The sequence below is a fragment of the Muscardinus avellanarius genome (genome assembly GCF_963383645.1).
Source record: "Muscardinus avellanarius genome assembly, chromosome: 12".
NCBI classification, from domain to species: domain Eukaryota; kingdom Metazoa; phylum Chordata; class Mammalia; order Rodentia; family Gliridae; genus Muscardinus; species Muscardinus avellanarius.
This window is the reverse complement of record NC_137798.1, coordinates 69,286,317-69,308,835: the sequence shown is the minus strand read 5'-3', so window position 1 is coordinate 69,308,835 and position 22,519 is coordinate 69,286,317. Positions and strand designations below refer to the sequence as shown.

The 22,519-nt window shown below is 44.6% G+C and overlaps 1 protein-coding gene across 1 annotated transcript in view; it reads right to left on the bottom strand.

Moving 5' to 3' along the window:
* MTHFD1 (methylenetetrahydrofolate dehydrogenase, cyclohydrolase and formyltetrahydrofolate synthetase 1) overlaps positions 1–22,208 on the bottom strand; it is a gene marked incomplete at its 3' end in the record, with an annotated part of 83,046 nt that extends 60,838 nt beyond the window's left edge. Inside the window, exons 1-2 of the mRNA XM_080706767.1 lie at positions 22,141–22,208; positions 3,469–3,553 (exon numbers count right to left, since the gene is read on the bottom strand). Coding sequence (XP_080562893.1) covers positions 3,469–3,553; positions 22,141–22,181 — 126 coding nt within the window. The 5' untranslated portion in view covers positions 22,182–22,208. The remainder of the gene's footprint in view (positions 1–3,468; positions 3,554–22,140) is intronic.
* Positions 22,209–22,519: the final 311 nt, after the last annotated feature.

Genomic DNA, 22,519 nt, shown 5'->3' with positions numbered 1-22,519 from the left:
AGTGAGGCACTCTGCAACTCAGTGAGACCCGGTTTCAAAATAAAGAATAAAAAGTAGGGCAGGGGGTGTAGCTTGGAGGTCGAATGCCCCTGGGTTCCATCCCCAAACCCGCAAAAATAAATAAATAAATAAATAAGACTAAAAAATAGGACGATAGGTATAGCTTGGAGGTAGAATGCCCCTGGGCTCCATCCACAGTACTGAGAAAAAACAAAAAAACCCAAAATACAAAAAAAAAAAAAAAAAAAAAACAACCTCAACCCAAGCCGGACATGGTGTCACACCCTTATAATGGGCCCTAAGACAGGATTGTAGGTTCAAGGACAGGCTCAGCAACCTAGTGAGACTCTTAGCAACCTAAGAGAACCTGTTTCAAAATAAAAAAATAAAACAGGATGGGGGTATAGCTCAGAGGTAAAATGTCTCTGGGTTCAATCCCCATTATCACAAAAACATAAAAAAATAAAAATAAAGAAAATAAAAAGGACTGAGCTGGATGTGGTGGCACATGCCTGTAATCCCAGCACTTGGGAGGCTGAGACAGGAGAATCGCAGGTTTAAGGACAGTCTTAGCAAGTAGTAAGATTCCTATTAAGCTAGTTAGAACCTAGTTTTTCAAAATAAAAATGAAATAGGGCTGGGGATATATCTCAGAGGAAGACTGCCCCTGGGTTCAATACCTAGTACCACACACACACAAAAGAAAGAAATAGTAAAAGAGCCGAAGATGTGGTTCAGTGGAAGAGAGCCCCTGGGCTCTTCAATCTCTGGCACCCGCCCCCCCCCATACAGAATAAAGTGAGCCTAGTACTTTAAGGAAAACAACTAAATGCATTTGTTGCCAATGATAAAATTTTGGGGGTGAGGAGGGTATAGTTTAGTGGTACAGCGTATGCTGAGCAGGTGAGAGGCCCTGAAATAAGTTCCCAGCAACAAAACACACATTTTTTGAATTTTCAAGCAAGAATTTTTTTTTTTTATCAATATGTGAGTTAGATTGCTTTTCAATACTTTATGACTTTTCTGATGAGCTTGTTGGTGATATTAATGATTATGGATTTGGTTGGGGTTTTTAAATTATTTGGGGGATTTTGTTGGTACTGGGGATTGAAACTAGGGCATTCTGCCTCTGAACTATACCTCCAGCCCTACTTTTTTTTTTTTTTTTTAATGTTGAAGCAGGGTCTTGCTCAGTTGCTGAGACTGGCCATGAACCTGCAACCCTCTTGTCCCAGCCTCCCCAGGGAATACAGGCGTGTGCCACCATGCCTGTCTGATTGTGGGTTTTGTTTTTCTTATATTGCATAACGAAATATGCTAACATTTGGAAGATCTGCATAATTCAGTGAACCATTATTTTCCAAATGAGGAATAAAGGATGTTACAAAACCACTCCTGGGTGGTAACATTTTGATCAAACAAAGTATGAAAAGATAAAAAGATGTAACAAAGCATAAAAGTTCAGATAGTTCCAGATTCCATATTCCAACTAACCTTTAAAACTAAAAATTAGCCAGGTGAGCTGGCACACTCCTGTAATCCCAGTACTTGGGAGGCTGAGACAGGAGGACCACAGGTTTGTGGCCAGCCTCAATTACATAGTGACACATTATTTGCAACTTACTGAGAACCGGTTTCAAAATAAAGAATAAAAAGTAGGGCTGGGCTGCAGCTCAGAGGTAGAATGCCTTTGGGTTCAATCCCTAGTACTGCAAAATAAATAAATAAAACAAAAATTTTAAAAATAGATCGGGGGTATATAGCTCAGAGGTAGAATGACCCTGGATCATTCTACAGTACCAAAAAAAACTTTACTTCCTGAGTCCCCGTGCAATATCAAAACAAACAAACAAAACCCATAATTATTTGGGAAAACAATAAAAAATTATTGCCTTTAACAACTGCACATCTGTTTGAGGCCAGCTTTTCTCCTACATTTCAACCAGACCAACAAATCGCAAGAGACGCTGAAAGCAGAAGAGATGGAGCCCTCTCTGTCATACGCGAGACAGTATCAAGCGTGCAGAACATGTAAAATAATGCCATTCTAGCCGGGTGTGGTGGCACACACTGGTAATCCCAGTACTTAGGAGGCTGGGACGGGGGGATTGCAGGTTCGAGGCCAGCCTCAGCTATTTAGTGAGGCCCTCTGCAACTTAGTGAGACCCTGTTTCAAAATAAAGAATAAAAAAGAGAGCTGTAGTTGAACTTAGAGGTAGAACGTCCTGGGGTTCCATCCTCAGTACAAAAAAAGAACTAACTTTTAAGTGGTTGGATATCCTTGATCTCATTTGGGTTTGTCCCCCCACCCCCAAATGCTGTACCTCAGGTAAATCGGCTGTTACTGTGTTTTACAAGAGTTGTGTTCTGTGAGAGAATGAAATTCCACGAAAAGAGCGGGCGACATCTCATCTTACTTTTGTCAGATGTGGGGAGGAAAAGCTCTCGGATTTTAAATCAAGAGACTTGCCCAGTCCCACAAAAATCAAAAAGCCCTTCTCCTTAATACACTGACATAAAGTTCTTTCTCTGTAATATCTCTTTACATTAACATATTGTGAGCTTCACTATTGGTGTTTTTAAATGAACAAATATTTTAAAAACCTAGTTTTCATTTCCAATATAAATATTAACAAATAATACCATATAAACAAAAGCTCCTTGAGGTTTTAAATGGGTGGGGGTGGCACTGGGATTTGACAGTGGTGGGTGTTCTATATCTGGGCTACACCCTCAGCTTATTCTATTTTATGTGTATTTGGTACTGAGGATTGAACTCAGAGGCATTCTACCTCTGAGCTGTATGTACCCGCAGCCCTATTTTTTTTTTTTTTTTTTTTTTTGCGGTACTGGGGATGGAACCCAGGGGCATTCTAGCTCCAGGCTACATTCCCAGCCTGATTTTTTATTCTTTATTTGGAAACAGGGTCTCACTGAGTTGCAGAGGGCCTCACTAAGTAGCTGAGGCTGCTGGAACCACGGTTCTCCTGTCCCAGCCTCCCAAATGCTGGGATTACCCACCACACCTGACTTACTTTTTATTTTGAATGTGGTACTCAATAATGCTGAGCCCGGCCTTGAAACTGTGTTCTTCCTGTCTCAGCCTCCCAAGTACTGGGGTTACAGGCATGCACTACCATGCCTGACTTAATTTTATTGTGAAACAGGGTCTCACTGAATTGCCCAGGCTAGCCTCAAACCTGTCATCCTCCCGTCTCAGCCTCCCATAAGGTCTTAAGGTTAAGAGACACTGGTCTAGGGAAAGGGCACCCACAGAGGAGGGCAGGGGTCAGCATAAAGCGGCACTTGGAAATTGAGTTGAAGAAGGGTTGATCTCAAAGAGAAACTGAAAAGGTTTCACAAAAAGAAAAAGAAGAAAGGCGGGGTGGGATGGAGAAGTGGTCTGACGTGTGTGTGCTGGCTGAAGTACTGAGACCAGAGACCATTAGTAGGTACTAATCATGATACCTGCAAGATCGCCAGGCCGGGCGTAAAATGAGGAACTTGCTCCTTCATCTGAGCAACTCGGTTCTTTAGTCTCTGCCTTATTTGCCTGGAGGAAAAGGAAAGGTTGGAGTTAACATTTTATGTTTCAAGCATAAATAAGGAACCTGAGTCATGAGATGTATTTCTCTTTTCAGTTAAAAACACCTTCACTGGGCTTTGACCTGAACGAAGGACCTGATCAGACTTAACTTTTTTTAAGTTTGTTCCAATCACTGAGCCAGGAACAGATGACAGGGAAAAGGTAAAAATCAGGGACGTAGTTCCTACGCCAGCAGGAAACTACGTCAACAGCCAAAGTCCAGGCCAGAGATGTCATGACAGCGCCTGGGTGACAGTGTTGACGGAAATTTGGTACCAAGTGGTTGGAATTCTAGATAAAATAACAGGAAACAGAAAGAAAACGATACCAGGGGTACACAGGTACAACTCGAGCTTCTGGGGCTGGGGTACGGCGTGGAGGTAGAATGCCTCTGGGTTCAATTCCCAGTATCACACACACACACACAAAAAGAGTCCAAAGTTTGCAGTTTCTTTTTATCTTAAAAATCCTAAGGGAAGACACATCTCAGTCTCTATGAAGGAGAAATCAGCCCTGGAGCATTAGTGGAAGAGAGCTATACCTCCAGCCTCTTTTATTTTTTTATTTTGAAACATGGTCTAAGTTATCTCTCACTGGTCTCAAATCTGTGATCCTACTATTTTAGCCTCCCCAAGTACTGTGATTACAGGTGTGGGACACTGTGCCCAGCTGGGTTATCTTCCCCCCCCCCCCCCCCCGCCTAAGGAGCATAGTCAATAAAAGTGCAAGGTAAGCCGGGCGTGGTGGCACACACTTGTAATCCCAGCATTTGGGAGGCCGAGAAAAGGAAGATCCAGGTTTGCAGCCAGCCTCAGCTACTTAGTGAGGCGCTCCACAGCTTTGAGAACCTGTTTCAAAACAAAGATAGGGCTGGGGGTATAGCTTGGAGGTAGACTGCCCCCGGTTTCTTCCCCAGTACCGCAAAAAAAAAAAAAAAAAAAAAAAAAAAAGTGCAGGGTGCATATTCCTGTGGACGCATATTAGCCCTGGAGTGTCCTGGTCACAAAACCCAACCCCCTTCAACAAGTCACTGATCATCTTTGGCCCAAAGCATCATTTAATTATTCCCAACAAAGTCCATTACAAATGTCAACTCTACCTGCTTAACGTGAGAGCTCAGATTCAAATCTTTTTTTTTGCGAGTCTGGGGATGAAACCCAGGGGCACTCGACCTCCGAGCTATACCCCCTGCCCTATTTTTTATTCTTTTTTTTTTTTTTTTTTTGGTGGTACTGGGGTTCCTGGAAGCCCTTCTACCTCCGGGCTACACTCCCAGACCTATTTTATATTTTTATTTGGAAACAGGGTCTCTTAAGCCAGCGCGGCTGGCTTCGAACCTGCGTGATCCTCCTGTCTCCGCCTCCCAAGCGCGGGGATTACAAGCCTGCGCCACCACGCCCGGCTTTATTCTTTATTTTGAAACCGGGTCTCACTGAGTTACAGAGGGCCTCACTACGTAGCTGAGGCTGTCCGCCAACCGCGATCCTCTGGTCTCAGCCTCCTGTATGCTGGGATTACAAGTGTGCGCCACCAAGCCCGGCTCAACTCTTTGATATTCATGACAATGAAGAAAAGCACTGCTAAAATATAAACAAACAAGATGTGTGTGTGTGTGTGTGTGTGTGTGTGTGTGTGTATAATTGAACACAGAGACGTTCTACCTCTAAACGACACATACACCTCTAGCCCTATTTTTTGTTTTTTGTTTTTTTGTTTTTTTTTTTGGTGGTACTGGGGTTCCTGGAAACCATTCTACCTCCAGGCTACACTCCCAGACCTAATTTTTTAATATTTTTATTTGGAAATAGGGTCTCTTAAGCCAGAGAGGCTGGCTTTGAACCAGCACGATCCTGCTGTTTCTGCTTCCCAAGCGTGGGGATTACAAGCGTGCGCCACCACACCCGGCAAGCCCTATTTTATTTGTAATTAATTGATTAATTAATTTTTTTGGTGGTACTGGGGGCAAACCCAGAGGCTTTCTACCTCCGGGCTATACTCCCAGACCCATTTTATATTTTTTATTTGGAAACAGGGTCTCACTAAGTTGCTGAGAGCCTCACTAAGTAGCTGAGGCTGGCTTTGAACCTGCGTGATCCTCCTGTCTCAGCCTCCCAAGCGCAGGAACTACAAGCGTGCGCCACCAGGCCTGGTGTTTAATTTTTTAATTTTGCAACAGGATTTCACTAAGTTGCAGAGGGCCTTACAAGGCTGTTGAGGCTGGCTTTGAACCTGTGATTCTCATCAGCTTCCCAAGTGCTGGATGACAGGATATGCCACCCCACCTGGTTTAACAAGGACACTTCAAAGATGCTGTGCAGCAAAGGAAGCAGCGAAAGGTACCTAGCAGCATGGCTAAGGACTGCACAGCTGAGCCGGGCGGGGCGGCTCCTGATCCCTGCACTTGGGAGGCGGAGCCGGAGGATCCGGGTTTGCGGCCAGCCTCAGCTACTGAGTGAGGCCCTCTGCAACTCAGTGAGAATTTGTTTCAAAATTAAAAATTAAAAAATTGTGCCGGACATGGTGGCGCACGTTTGTAATCCCCACGCTTGGGAGGCAGAGACAGGAGGATTGCGCAGGTTCGAAGCTAGATGCCCTAGCTAGACGCCCTGGCTTAAGAGCCAGAAATATATATAAATATATAAATTGTGTGTGTGTGTGTGTGTGTGTGTGTGTGTGTGTCTGGAAGTGTAGCTCGGAGGTAGAAGGGTTTCAAGGAATCCCAGTACCACCAAAAAAAAAAAAAAAAAAAATTTGGGTTGGGGGGTGTAGCTCAGAGGTAGAATGTTCCTGGGTTCCGTAAGAGAAAAAAAGAAAAAAGAAACGTGCAGAATGAGCCAAGTGTGGTGGCATGATGCAGGATAATCGCAGGCTTGAAGACAGCCTCAGCAAATAGTGAGACTCTCATCAACCTAGCGAGACCCCGTTTCAAAATAAAAATAAGGCAGGTCTGGTGTAGCTGAAAGGTAGAATGCCCTCAAGTTAAATCCCCAGCACCATAAAATGAAAACAAAGCTATCATTAGGTCACAAAATCAATGCAATGTAGTACAATCTTAGAGCAAGTCTCAAAAGGTATACACAGAAGGCCGGGGGCTGTACCTCAGTGGTAGTGTGTGCTTAACATGCGTCAGGTCCTGGGTTCAACTCCCAGCAAAAGACACCAACAAAAATCGTACACAGAAAATGTGCTTAGTAACTGATTTCTAATAAAAGTAAGAACACTCATCTTCAAAATATAGGGCTTTAAGCCAGGCATCGTGGCGCATGATTGTAATCCCAGTACATGGGAGGCTGAGACAGGAAGATTGTAGGTCCGCGGCCAGCCTCAACAACTTAGAGAGGTTCTCCATAATTTAGTAAGACCCTGTTTCCAGATCAAAAAAATAAATTAGAAGCCGGGCGTGGTGGCGCACACTTGTAATCCCCGCGCTTGGGAGGCAGAGACAGGAGGATCGCGCAGGTTCGAAGCCAGCCGCGCGCGCTGGCTTAGGAGACCCTGTTTCCAAACAAAAATGTAAAAGTAGGTCTGGGAGTGTAGCCTGGAGGTAGAAGGGCTTCCAGGAACCCCAGTACCACCAAAAATAAATAAATAAATAAATAAATAAATAAATAAATAAATAAAATAAAAAAAATAAATTAGAGCTGAGGGTGTAGCTCAGAAGTATCAGAAGTAGAATGTTCCTGGTTCAATCCCCAGCTCCAAAAAATAAGATAAAATAGGGCTGGGGTGTGTAGCTCAGAGGTAGAAAGCCCTTGGGTTCAATCCCAGTGCCACAAAAGGGGGAAAAAGAAAAGAAAGAAAAGAAAAGAAAATATATAGGGCGTTAAGCCTGGTGTCACAGCACACACCTGCCTGTGACAGGAGGACCGCAAGTCTGAGGCCAGTGGACAGCTGTGGGCACTGTGAGGTCTGGCTGTGAGGCCTGTCCAGAGGTGGAGGGCAAAGCACTCCAGCAGTGGTGGGAAAAGTGGCTCTAACCAGCTCCCTTCCCAGCCCATAAACCTGCCTGTCTGACTGCTGTCAAAACCACCAATAGGGAAAAGCCACAACCGTGCAACTATCTCTCCCTCCTAATGGCCCCTCAAAAGCCCCTCGTCTGTAAGACAGGGGCCCCTGACTCTCGTGGGCTCTCTCTCCCCATCAGGTGCCTCCTCCCAGATTTATCTCCAAATAAATCTGTTTCTGCTGTCCAGCTGTGTGCTCCTTGTCCTGATATTTACCAACAGACAGTAACTTAGCAAGACCCTATTTCAAAATAGTGAATAAACAAGGACTAGGGTATAGCTCTAAGAATGTGTGTGCATGTGCGTGTGTGTGTGTGTACACATACATACATGCATGTATGTATATAATAGCATATATCTCAGGAGTGGTGGCATGGTCCTATAGTCCCAGCTGCTCAGGGGACTGACACAGAAGCATCACTGGAGACCACCAGTTCCAGAGCATCCTGGGCAACATAGCAAGACATTGTCTCAAACAACAAAACATATATTTATGGCTTCTTCCAAATAAAGATTAAATTACTTTCCCCTAGAAGTAGATCATTCTATAAGATTCTAACGGTGCAGTACAACGCAAATATTTTTATTAATTTGCTTCATCTCCATTTTGTTCTAACGAGTACTTCAATTTTTTTTTACAAGCTTAATATATAGTTTCTTGTGAAAATAACTGTGATTGTGAGGCCACCTAGTGTTTTGAGAACTACATGTATTTCATATTTCTAGTCATTTAAATCAAATGACGAGTCAGACATGGTAGTACACGCTTATAATCCCAGTACTGTGGAGCCTGAGACAGGAGGACCACAGGTTCGTGGCCAGCCTCAGCAATTTAGTGAAGCCCTCCACGACACAGTGAAACTCTGTTCCAAAATGAAAACTAAAATAGGGCCAGGGGTGTAGTATGGAGGTAGAATGCCACTGGGTTCAACCTCAGCACCAAATAATAATAATAATAACAACAATAATAAATCAAGGAACAAAACAAATTACCTTCCTGTTGAAAGAAATCTGACTCATTTCACATATCACTAGTATAGTAAAAGCTACATTATATCAGTATATGGGATAGTCAACTAATAATAGTAATTTGTATCATGTATAAAAATGATACTTTTGCCGGGGCGTGGTGGCGCACGCTTGTAATCCCCGCGCTTGGGAGGCAGAGACAGGAGGATCGCGCAGGTTCGAAGCCAGCCGCGTGCGCTGGCTTAGGAGACCCTGTTTCCAAATAAAAAAATGTAAAAATAGGTCTGGGAGTGTAGCCCGGAGGTAGAAGGGCTTCCAGGAACCCCAGTACCACCAAAAAAAAAAAAAAAAAAAGATACTTTTGGCTGGGTGTGGTGGCACAGGCTTGTAACCCCAGTACTAAGGAGGCTGAGATAGGAGGATCACGCAGGATTCAAAGCCAGACTCAGCTACTTAGTGAGGCTCTCAGCAACTTAGTGAGACCCTGTTTCCAAATAAAATATAAAATAGGTCTGGGAGTGTAGCCCAGAGGTTGAAAGCCCCTGGGTTCCATCCCCAGCACCAAAAAAAAAAAAAGAAAAAAAAGAAAAAAAAAAATTCGTGATGGTGCATACTTGTAATCCCAGCATTTGGGAGGCTGAGACAGAGGATTGCAGTTTGCAGACAGCCTCAACTACTTAGTGAGGCCCTCTGCAACTCAGTGAGACTGTGTTTCAAAATAAAGAATAAAAAACAGATCTGAGGGTGTAACTCAGAGGTATAATGTCCCTGTGTTCCATCCCCAGTACCACAAGAGAATAAAATACTTTCAGTAGAAATTATTAAAATTTGGCCCAAATATTTACCAAATTTAATAGGTCTCTAATACATATTTGAAAGTTTAATGTGAAGAAATGGTTGCTTCATTGAAATTTTATAATATAAAATTCTTCCATTCAACTCTAATTCTTTCAAAGACCTAAGAAAAGAAAAGTAAATTGCATGATACTTATGACAAGAAAATCAGGTAAAATATTTAAGGAATCCTACAACTCTCAGTGAAGGTAAAGGCCATGATTAACCCACATATACAATGATACAATAACTGCTATGCATGAGTGCGTGTGTGTGTGTGTGTGTGTGTGTGTGTGGTACTGGGGGTGGAACCCAGGGGCTTTCTACTTCCGGGCTACACTCCCAGACCTAATTTTTATTTTATTTGGAAATAGGGTCTCACTAAGTTGCTGAGAGCCTCACTAAGTAGCTGAGGCTGGCTTCGAACCTGTGCGATCCTCTTGTCTCAGCCTCCCAAGTACTGGGATTATATGTGTGTGCCACCACACCGGCTATTTTTTTATTTTAGATAAGGGTTTCTCAATCATAGCACTACTGACTTTTGGACCAGCTAATTCTTTCTGGGGCTGTCCTGTGCTTAGCCACATACCTGGCTTCTGCCTCTCGATGTTCGTGGCCCACAGACTTATGTAATAACAACAAAAAGTCTTCAGACTCGTCCAAAAACCCTGAGGCAGAAAAAAGGAAAGCTGCCCCCTCTAAGAACCACTGACTTAGAGAAATAAATGGGACCAGAACAGCAAACTGAATCGACCAAGAAACACTTTGTAAAATGTAGGATTTTATTTATAGCCTTGAACTTAAAATCCTCCTGTCTCAGCCTCCCAGGTACTGGGATTGCTGGTGTGCGCTACCCATATCTGGCTCCAAAATGCTTTTTTTTTTTGGACAGTACTGGGGATGGAACCCAGGGGCATTCTACCTCCAAGCTACATCACCAGCCCTATTTTTTTTCTCCTCCTCCTCCTTCTTCTTCTTCTTCTTTTTGGTGGTACTGGGGTTCCCGGAAGCCCTTCTACCACCACCACCTCCTCCTCCTCCTCCTCCTCCTCCTCCTCCTCCTCCTCCTCCTCCTCCTTCTTCTTTTTGGTGGTACTGGGGTTCCCGGAAGCCCTTCTACCACCACCTCCTCCTCCTCCTCCTCCTCCTTCTTCTTTTTGGTGGTACTGGGGTTCCCGGAAGCCCTTCTACCTCCGGGCTACACTCACAGACTTATTTTCTACTTTTTTTTTTGTTTTGTTTTTGGAAATAGGGTCTCTTAAAGCCAGCATGGCTGGCTTTGAACCTGCGCGATCCTCCTGTCTCCGCCTGCCAAGCGCGAGGATTACATGCGTGCACCATCATGCCCGGCCTTCTTTAGTTTTTGAAACAGGGTCTGACTGAGTTGCAAAACGCCTCACTAATTAGTAGCTGAGGTTGTCTGCAAACCACAATCCTCCTGTCTCAGCCTCCCGAATGCTGGGATTACAAGTGTGTACCACCACGCCCAGCTCAAAATGATTTTTTACAAATTTAACTTCAGTAAATAAATATCAGCTTTGTTTTTAACACACCTGTATTAAGGGTGAAATGTAGGGTGTATTTACCTACAATATGTCCTCAATGTCAAAAGAGTATAGTGGAGCCAGGCTTGGTGGTGCACGCCCGAGACAGTAAGAACGCAGGTCTGAGGCCAGCCTCGACTTAGCAAGGCTCTCAGCAACTTAGTGAGACCCTGTTCCTGAATAAAAAATAAACTAGGGTTGGGGGGTGTAGCTCAGAGGTAGAATGCCTCTGGGTTCAATTCTCAGTACCTCAAAAAAAAATAATAAAGAGTGCTTTTTAGCTCAGAGGCAGAACAACTGTGGGTTCAATCCTCAGTGGTTTGAAAAAAAAAAGATAAAATATTGCTAAACTTTCCACCTCCTTTCAAAGTCAGGCGTTCAGATTTTATGTGTAATTGCAGACACAAATGTGTTGAGAAGTAATCCAATTAAAAAAAAATAATTCCACAAGTCAAACAAAACAAAATATTTGGCTTCTAGGCCACTGTGTTGTCACTTTCTGCCAATTGCAGAGTGAGGAGACTAGACATGACGGCTCTGTGAGAGGATTTAAGAAGCTGCGCTCAGCCCTGTGCCAACAAGGGAGGGCTGTTGCCAGCCGCTCTGCCAGCAAGCGCCTCATATCCACAAGCAGCCTCACTATTTGAAGATTACCAACCACAGATCTGGCTCCAAAGCTGGTTATGACGCCAACAGACAGCTACAAGTCCCTTGCAAGGGCTCCGGATCATTGTTCAAGGGGAGTGTAGACATTGCTCAAGGGGAGTGTAGACATTGTTCAAGGGGAGTGTAAGCCACTTCCACTTAGAAAGGAAGAGCAGGCCAAGAGCTCTTGAGAAAAGGTTCTCAGAGCCCCCGCCTCTCTGCTCTTAGAGAAGTCTACAGGAAAAGTTTAGGGAAAAAGGGATTCTCTCCAAGAGAAGAGAAGCCCTTTGGCCTGGTTGGAGGCGCACATCTATAATCCTAGTACTTGGGAGGTTGAGGCAGGTTCAAGAACAGCCTCAGCAACTTGGAGACCAAACAAACAAAAAATAGGACCGAGGACGTATCTTGGAGGTAGAATGTCCCTGGGTTCAATCCCCAGTACCACAAAAGAAAGGAAGGAAGGGAAGAGAGGGAGGGAAGGAAGAATCAGTCAAAGGGCATTGGACTTAGGCTGCTTACTAAATAAGCAGGGACTATTATTTGACACCAAAAGCCAAAACAGTGATCATTTATCATGACAAGACTTCAAGCCAGTGCAGATTAAGTTCTGGACAGGCTCTAGGCTCTATCAAAACCTTTTTTTTTTTTTTTTTGCTGGGCGTGGTGGCGCACGCTTGTAATCCCAGCACACAGGAGGCTGAGACCTGAGGATCGCGGTTTGCGGACAGCCTCAGCTACTTAGTGAGGCCCTCTGCAACTCAGTGAGACCCTGTTTCAAAATAAAGAATAAGGGTGTATTCATTCGAGTCACCCCTCCATGCCAGTCTGGTATGGAGCTGTACCTATCCTCTGTATTTCTCTTTTAATAAACTTCTTTAAATCTTCCAAAAAATAAAAATAAAAAAATAAAGAATAAAAAATAGGGCAGGGGGTGTAGCTTGGAGGTCAAATGCCCCTGGGTTCCATTCCCAAACCTGCAAAAAAAAAACACAAAAAACACCTTTTTTATTTTTAGAAATGCTGAAATGCTTCTTTATCTTCTGAAACTCATAAAGCACCAGAAAACCAAAACTGCACCTCTCCTGCCTAGACTTGTGGAAACAAGCTTCTCATAAAGGGAAAAAGTCAGGTTAGATTGGCCTCTAACCAGTCAAAGAACCTAAAAATTGACTTTCTGAAGAGGATCAGTTGGGTGGTTCCGAAGAGACTGAGTCATATAACGGTGGAAAGGCCTCTTAAAGAACCAAACCCAGGGCACCTCTTGGTGGGAAGGATAAACATTTGCAATTCCAGCCAGGCGTGGTGGCACACACCTGCAAACCCAGTACTTGAGAGACTGAGACACGAAGATTGAAGGTTTGAGGCCAGCCTCAGCAACTTAGCAAGACCCTCAGCTACTTAGGGAGACCCTTTATCAAAATAAGGGCTGAGGGTGTAGCTTAAAGGAAGAATGCCCCTGCGTTCAATCCCTCGTTACTTCCCCCCCAAAAAAAATTGAACCTACTGGTGCTCTAAAATTGAGTTACATCTCTACCCCTTTTCATTTTTTTGTTTTGAGACAGAGTCTTGTTAAGCTGTCCAAACTACCCTCAAACTTGTGATCCTCCTGCCTCAGCCTCCCAAATCACTGGAATGAAAGACATGTGCCACCGTGCCTGGCTGCAATTCCTCTGAACAAGTGAGAAGCCCTGGTAAGGGAGGGTAACGCACTGTTGAACCTGTTCCTTCTGCGCCAGAACCCTTGGGCAAGGCACATCGTTTCTGAATGAAGGGGAGGGATGGCCAGGTGGCTGAAGATCCTGAGCATGGCAGCACCAGCCACCCACTCCTTCAAGGCCAAGGACTGACAGGTGCTAGCAGCAGGGGCAGCATACTGTACAGGGCAGGGGTCATGGGAGCCTTCTGCACATGAACCAGATGCCAGGGAATAAAGCTGTAACCACAGCACACAGGAAACAATCACCATCAATCCCACTGAATGGAGAGGAGAGTGAGGGGGATGGCTTCCCCCAGGCCACAGGGAAGAATGTGCCCTTCACCTTGTCCGATGACCTCTACCTGAAGTCAGGGAGACCCCGCCCTCCAGGGGCCTCCTCCACATTGTACCAGCCTGACTCCCTCTCTTCTAGAAGACTCTTCATACAAGTGGAGGGCACATTAGGGGACCTGGACCCCTGCACAAAGCCCTACCGTCAAACCACTAAACCCTAACTCTCCTGCCACTTAGGGTTTTTGTCATGACTGCGGTAGCTGCTGCCAGCTCTGGACTCCACCACTCTAACTGGTGGGGCGGCCTCTTTAAGTGTCATCTTAGAAGTGCTTCGAGATTATCATCTTGGACCAGTCCAGTTTGAATACAAGGTATTTGGCTGGGTGGGATCTGTCCATAAGGGGACAAATTCCAAGAGACCTGGTGTAATCTCTGAGGTGCGGCTGTCTCCTCCCTGTAATGTCTAATCCCTCCTTCCTCTAAGCTTGTCAAATGCCCGCCTCACTGATCTTCTTTATTGTGACCCACGACAATTATTAGCTTCTGTGTTTAATTAATTTTTATGATGCCTTGTCTAAAGTTTCTATAAAAATAAGGCCCTGGCTACAGAAGGCCAAGAAAATGTGCCATCTCTATCTATTCTCCAACCCCCTAATTATTAAATTCTCTTAAAATTATTATGTCAGGCTTTGTGTCATTGTCGTGCAAGAAAGACTAGTGTTAGGGAGCTGCCGCAGAGCAGAGACCTTCCGTGGCAGGAACCACGAATGATTATTTGGGAGCTGCATGGAGCAGCAACCCTCTGTGGCGGGACAGAGGAAAAAGCAGCGCCTGCCAGAGCTACCAATATTTAAGACCTGGCAGAAGAAAGTCTTGCCTCTCGGGAGCTCCCACCTGCTCTTCTGCACAGAATCCCAAAGCACGGACAGCCAGGACCTTCAAAGTCCCGTGGAACTTTTGAGTGTCCTGTACTTTGGAACTCATTACAGGAAAAATTTTTTAAGCACAAAAGGACCTACAGGTATTTCTTCAACAGGACAAAAAGAAAGCTTACCAATGTTAATTCAATAGCCAAAAAGACCTGCCCTTCCCTAGGTGCCAGGGACTGCTCTAAATGCTTTATAAGCAAATTTTTTTTGGGGGGGGCAGGTCTGGGGATGGAACCCAGGGACATTTAACCTCTGAGCTACACCTCCTTCCCTACTTTTTATTCTTTAGGGCCTCACTAAATAGCTGATGTTGTCCGCAAACCGCGATCCTCTGGTCTCAGCCTCCCGAATGCTGGGATTACAAGCGTGCGCCACCACGCCCGGCTACAAGCAAATTTATCTATTTTTTTTTTTAATACTGAAAATTGAACCCAGGGGACTCTTCCTCTGAGCTATACCACCAGCCCCTTTATTTTTTATTTTGAAACAGGGTCTTCCTAAGTTTCTGACGCTGGCCTCAAACCTGTATTCCTCCTGTATCAGCCACTCAAGTACTGGGATTACAGGAAAGTACCACCATGCCCAGCTAACTCATTTAATTCTAACAGCCTTATGAATTGGGGTCATCACTACCCCAATATTCAGATGAGGCAGCTAAAGCATCAAGAAGAAAACTCAAAGACCCAACAAACCATGAGGATGAATCTTAAGTTCCAGGGCCATCACCAACAAAGAACTTACAGACGTACCCACCTGCCTCACGTTAACCAACAAAAACTCAGCACCTACTGTAGGTGTCTGCTAAGAGGTCAACCATCTTTCTCCTCACAACTTTCTTCAGCAAAAAAGAATAAAGACAAATGCTCCTATGAGAGAGGAGAAGCCTAATTATAATCAAGAAAAGAGAAAGTCAAACAAATCACATAAAACACAGTAGACCCCACTTTAAAATGCACACATGTAGAAGAACAGTGCTTTCTCATCTAAAGAGCAAAGCCAAGCCAGGTATGGCAGTGTGAATCTATTATCCTAGTGAGGAGGTAGAAAAAGAAGTAGGCGGGTAGGGAAGAGACCTAGGTAGAAAAACCTAATTTCCTGAGGGGCGACGAATACTAATTAACTTCCAAGTCTCCTAAAAAGAGACCAGCCCTTCCAAGGTTCAGAGGTAAGAATGACCAAAGCTTCACAAAACCATCTGTTTACTAATCAACAAACCCAGGAAACATCCCTGGAGCAAGTCTGACACCTCTACTGAAAGAAGGAGACCCCTCAAGAACATGCAAATACCCTATGCAAATTTTAAGAACTGCCTCCCAGACTCCAAGTAACAGAGGACTTACAGAGATATATAAACCCCTAGACCAGTCACCAGGATGGTTTACCCACTCTGGGAACCCCTCCCCTTTGGGGAGCTTTTCTCTCTCGCAGGTTGCGTTGGCTTTGAGAGAAGGTGGGGTGCAATTGAAGGCACTTGGCCCGGGATACACTCGGGTAGTGACCTGACGGCCTCCACTGGACATCAAGGCCAACCAGGGCCCCTAGGGGTGACCTGCACTTCTTTTCTGGCAGATTGCGTGGACTTTGGGAGAAAGCAGCTTGCAACTGAAGGCATTTGGCTTGGGCTACCCTCAAGTATTTTCCTGAAGGCAGCTGCTGGGCACCAGAGTACGGACAGCCCTTAGGGGTGTTCTGACACTTTTCCCTATTCCTTGCTGTTTCCAATAAACTTCTTGCTCTTCTTCCTGCCGTAAGGAAACACCATGTTTCTTCTCAAGAAACCCTGTTTCACTAGTACAAGGGAGGCTGACATGAGAGGACAAAAGAGACATAAAAAGGGCTGGGGTATATAGCTCAGAGAGAAAAGGCCTAGCACCACAAATAAATGGAAGGAGCCAGGCGTGGTGGCGCACGCTTGTAATCCCAGCATTTGGGAGGCTGACACAGGAGGATCGCGGTTCGCGGACAGCCTCAGCTACTTAGTGAGACCTCTGCAACTCAGTGAGACCCAGTTTCAAAATAAAGAATAAAAAATAGGGCAGGGGTGTAGCTCGGAGGTCAAATGCCCCTGGTTTCCATTCCCCAGACCCGCAATAAATAAATAAATAAATAAATAAATAAATGGAAGGGAGGGAGGGAAGGAGGGAGGGTGGGAGGGTGGTTCTTCCAATGCTAATACACACCCCTCTCCCCTGTTGGATAATCCCAGGGCAGGTTTCAAAACCAAGTCAGTTTCCTTTGCTTGTAGTCAGCTTCCCACAGGGCAACCCCAGGACCTCAAGACACTTATTTACTAACTGGCAGGGTTAAAGGTCCAGGGCACAGGCTGTGTTTGTGGTCAGAAGGTCAGCAACCCTTAAGGCTGGCAGACTCACGGCTCCATTTCTTGGAAAGTCTTAGTCCATTGGCCACTTTTACAAAGAATATGTCCTTCACTCCCATATTTAAAACTGCAACCCCTATCCTGAGGCTGGCCCCGAACCTGTGATCCTCCTACCTCAGCCTCCCAAGTACTAGAATTGCATGTGTGTGCCGCCATGCCTGGCACAGTAACATATACTGAACATTTATTATGTCCCAGGAACAATTCTAAAATGCTCCTCTGTCAGATACTCATTTATTTCTCTTAACAACCCAATGGCCTGGATATTATCTTTACTTTACATCTAATGAAATTTTATTTTTATTTTTTTTGCAGTACTAGGGATAGAACCAAGGGGCATTCTACCTCCGAGCTACACCCCCAGCCCTATTTTTTTAAATTTATTCTTTATTTTGAAACAGGGTCTCGCTGAGTTGCAAAGGGCCTCACTAAGTAGCTGAGGCTGGCTGAGAACCCGGATCCTCTTGACTCAGCCTCCCGAATGCTGGGATTACAATCATGTGTCACCATGCACCGCTTGTCACCATGCGCCGCTATATCTGAAGAAATTTTAGCACAGAGAGGTTAGATAATTTACTTAAAATCAAGTAAAGAAGTACACAAGTAGTAAGAAGTAAAATAGAGCTTGTAGGTGTTTGGGATGTACACATAAACAAAACAGTCCATCTATTTGTCCTTATGATGCATGTAAACATATTTGTTCTCCACTCAAGCAGAACATAAGTAGTGTGCACCAATTCTCAAGACACGAACCTGAACCATCTCTTCACAACCAGTCTTTCTAAAAGGAAGTCTTTTTTTTTTTTTTTTTTTGTGGGTTTGGGGATGGAACCCAGGGGCATTTGACCTCTGAGCTACACCCCCGGCCCTATTTTTTGTTCTTTTTTTTTTTTTTTTTTTGCGTGTCTGGGGATGGAAACCAGGGGCATTAGACCTCCGAGCTACAGCCCCTGCCCTATTTTTTATTCTTTATTTTGAAATCGGGTCTCACTGAGTTGCAGAGGGCCTCACTAAGTAGCTGAGGCTGTCCGCAAACTGCGATCCTCAGGTCTCAGCCTCCCCAAGTCCCAAATGCTGGGATTACAAGCGTGCGCCACCACGCCCGGCTTCTAAAAGGAAGTCTTTATCTCGAAAAAGGTACTGGTAAAAGGGAAAGGACTGAATATAAGAAAAACAGAAAGTCAAGTAGAAGTAACGCAGTCTAGAAGCAACATGTTGAAAAACATTCAGACAAAGAAAATACAAAAATGATCAATGGGACATGAGAAGGTTCTCAGCACCCTAATTATCAGGGAAATGCAAATTAAAACCACTATGAGATATCATCTGATACGCCTTTAGATGGCTATCATCAAGAGGATGAGAGATTATAAATGTTGGTGAGGGTATGAAGAAAAGGGAATCTTAGTACACCAGTAACGGGAAAGTAAATTTGTATAGCTACAATGGAAAATAATCGAGGTTTCTTAAAAAAATAAAATAAAATAAAAACAGAACTACCACATGACTCTCTCCTGATATGAAAACAAAAGAGAGTCACTACCTTGTAAAAATACCTGCATTCTCATTGTTCACACAGCATTGCTCAAGATAAGCAACATATGGTGGGGGGGGACTATGCATCATCGGTTGATGAATAAAATTTAAAAATGTGATATATATATATATATATATATATATATATATATATATATATTGGAATATTATACAGCCAAAAGGGAACTCTTGCCACAACAGAGGGATCTAAAGGACATTAAAGTGAAATAAGCCAGCCGGGCGTGGTGGTGCACGCTTGTAATCCCAGCATTTGGGAGGCTGAGACTGGAGGATCGTGGTTTGTGGACAGCCTCAGCTACTTAGTGAGGCCCTCTGCAACTTAGTGAGACCCTGTTTCAAAATAAAAAATAAAAAATAGGGCAGGGAATGTAGCTCGGAGGTCAAATGCCCCTGGGTTCCATCCCCAGACCCGCAAAAAAAAAAAAAGTTAAATAAGCCAAGCATATAAAGAAAAATATTAGCTGGGCTTGATACTGCCCACTTGTAACCCTAGTACTTAGGAGGATGAAACAAGAGGATAAGTTTGAAGCTAGTTTTGGCAACTCAGCAAGACCTTATTTAAAAAAAAAAAAGCCAGGCTCAGAAGCTTAGTGGGGCTCTCAGCAACTTAGTGATATTCTGTTTCCAAATAAAATATAAAATAGGTCATGGGGTATAGTCTGGAGGTAGAAGGCCCCTGGGTTATATCCCCAGTACCACAGGAAAAAAACAACAACAACAAAAAAAGCCAGTTGTAGTGGTGCTGTAATCCCAGTATTTAGGAGGTTGAGACAGGAGAATCACAGGTTCCAAGACAGCCTCTCAGCAAGTAGTGAGACTCTCATCAACATAGGAAGACCCTGTCTCAAAATAAAAATAAAAATCAGACTGGGGATATAGCTTGGAGGTAGAATGCCTCTAGGTTCAATTCCCAGTATCACAAAAAAAGGGGCTGCGAGGATAGCTCAGTGGTTGAGTGCCCCTGGGTTCTATCCCCAGTACCACAAAAAATAAATTTTAAAAATTGCATGATCTCACACGTGTGTGTGTGTGTATGTGTGTTACTGGGAAATGAACTGGGAGGGGGGGTGTTTCAACCTCCAAACTACACCAGCCCTTTTTATTTATTTATTTATTTATTTATTTATTTATTTTTATTTTTACTTTTTTGGCACTGGGAAACAAAAATAGGGGCATTCTACCTCTGAGCTACACCCTTAGTCCTACTTTATTCTTTCTTTCTTTCTTTCTTTCTTTCTTTCTTTCTTTCTTTCTTTCTTTCTTTCTTTTATATATTGCAGTACTAGGGATGGATCCCAGGACCATTCTACATCCAAGCTATACCCCCATACCTAATTTTTATTCTTTATTTTGAAACAGGGTCTCATTGTGTTGTGGAGGGCCTCACAAGTTGCTGAGGCTGGCCTCGAACCTGCGCTACTCCTGTCTCAGCCTGCCAAATACTGAGATCACAAGCGTGCGCCACCAGACCTGGCTTTTTATTTTGAAACAGGGTCTCACTAGGTTGATGAGTCCCATTATTTGCTGAGGCTGTTTTGAAACCTGTGATTCTCCTGTCTCAGCCTCCCGATTATAAGCATGGGCCACCATGTCCAGCTTGAAATATTTATATATAAATGCACAAATAGGTGAAAGAATCCAAAGTAGCAGTTACATAGGGTGAACAAGCTTAAAGCATTGATGTATGACCTGAGAACCCCAGTAAAACTGGTTCTTCCTCACCAACATGGCAGATTCACCACCATGTAATTGACATTTCTCCATCTTTGTTTATTTTCTCTACCTTCCAGGAAATCATTTTCCCCCTGGGTAGGTTGCATTGCCAATGAGGGGGTCTGTAGTACTGGGAGTTCAACCATGCCCCAGGGTGTGCGTGAGTGTGTTCGTGCGTGTGTGCATGCATGCGAGTGTGCGTGACTGGGGATTGAACCCGGGGGCATTCTAGCTCCAAAGTACACCTCTCTATTTTAATTTTATTTTGAAACAGGGTCTCACAAGGTTGATGAGAATCTCACTCCTTGCTGAGGCTGTCCTCAAAGTACTGGGACTATAGGTATCTTCTACCATGCCCTGCTACTCCGGCCCTAGCCACAAATTTAAGATGTTCTTCCTTAGCCTCCAGGGTCACTGGAATTATAGCCATGGCCCAGCTCATCACCAGTGATTTTCTAATTCACTCCTGCAAGATTGAGACAGGAGGATCCCAGGTTCAAGGCCAGCCTCAGCAATTTAGCAAGATCCTGTTTCAGAATAAAAAGTCAGTGGGGTGTGGTGGTGCATGTTTATAATCCCAGCATTTGGGAGGCTGAGACTGGAAGATCGTGGTTCAAGGGCAGCCTCAACTACTTCGTGAGGCCCTCTGCAACTCAGTGAGATCGTTTCAAAATAAAGAATAAAAAATATATACATAGGGCTGGAGGTGCAGTTCAGAGGTAGAATGCCCCTGGGTCCCATCCCCAGTGCCACTAATAATAAATAAATAAATAAATAAATAAATAAGGTATGGAAGTGTAACTTGGAAAACAATGTTCCTGGGTTCAACTCCCAGTAAAACAAAAACAAACAAAAAACTTCTCATTATGCCAGACTTTCCAAAAGAGTTACTGTTGCCAGCCACAGCAGTTACTAAATAACTGGCAATACCAAAGGTCCCAAACACAGCCTCAGTACAGTCAAACAGAACAAGAGTGCATCCTTCTCTATTCCTTCCTACTCTCATCTTTCTCCAAAAAAATCACCTCTCAGACAAAAAGCAAGGGATAGCCGGGCGTTGGTGGCACACACTTGTAATCCCAGCATTCCGGAGGCTGAGACCCGGAGGATGGATGATCACGGTTCGCGGACAGCCTCAGCTACTTAGGCCCTCTGCAACTCACTGAGACCCGGTTTCAAAATAAAAAGAATAAAAAATAGGGCAGGGGGTGTAGCTCGGAGGTCGAATGTCCCTGGATTCCATCCCCAAACCCGCAAAAAAAAAAAAAAGGCAAGGGATGTGATTGTGGAGTTTGAGCGAGTCAGCTCAAAAAAAAAAAAAAAACATAAAAAGCAAGGGGTCTTATTACTTGGTAGTAAATTTGGCAAACAGACCCACTAGACCCACTAGTTAAGCATCCACAGGCAGAGGTTAAATGGTATTTGTAATATTCTCAGGACTCAGAAGACACACTAAAAAATAACTTCAAGATCAGTACGGAGAGAGGGCTGGCTACAAGAAGCAAAGACTTAAAAGGAAAAAAGGAAAAGTTAAACTATGGCGTACAGATATAAAGTGTGAACAGGAAGGAGACCCTCTGTCGCCAAACTTGTCTTGTTACAACCAGTTTTCTCCAGATACCAAGAAAGACTAGGTTTCCCAGTTCTGACGGTGGCGCTCCACCTGCACCAATGAACTTATTTTCTGGCAGAAAGTTGCCAGCAGCTGTACTTTGGGAAGCAAAATCAGGCCAGGACTTGCCGCCAAAATACAGAAGCCAGCAGGGACAGCAACTAAACACACAGACTGGGCCCTGGGCCTCTTTCTTGGGCTGCAGAGATCCGTCTTCGGTGTTACAGGCCCAGGCGATGCCTTCCTCCCCACCCGCTGCCCTGACTCCCCTTCTACACGCATCCCTCCCGCAAACACTGTGTCGGTGGGGAGCCTGTAAACCCTGCTTAGGACCCTCGCCAGGAGCCCAAACCCTTACAACAATGACAAGTGCTTACGCAGAGACCACCTTCCCGTTCAGGATTTCTGCCGGCGCCATGGCTTTCAATAATCTGCTGCCCACGATGGACACCTCGAAATAGAAGATTGGCTCCTTGGGGAGGTAAGGGACGGGAGACAGCTAACCCACGTGTCTAGCGGTGGCCCAGGAAGATCCTGCTACTGCGCCTGCGCCCCACACCCCCGCCCCGCCCAGGACCTGTACGCGCATGCGCGATCCGGAAGGTTGTCAGATTATTTGCTAGAGCAGAGCGGGTAGCCGGGCGTGGTGGCGCACGCTTGTAATCTTATCATTTGGGAGGCTGAGACGGGAGGATCGCGGCTCACGGACAGCCTCGGCTAATTAGTGAGGCCCTTTGCAACTTAGTGAGACTCTGT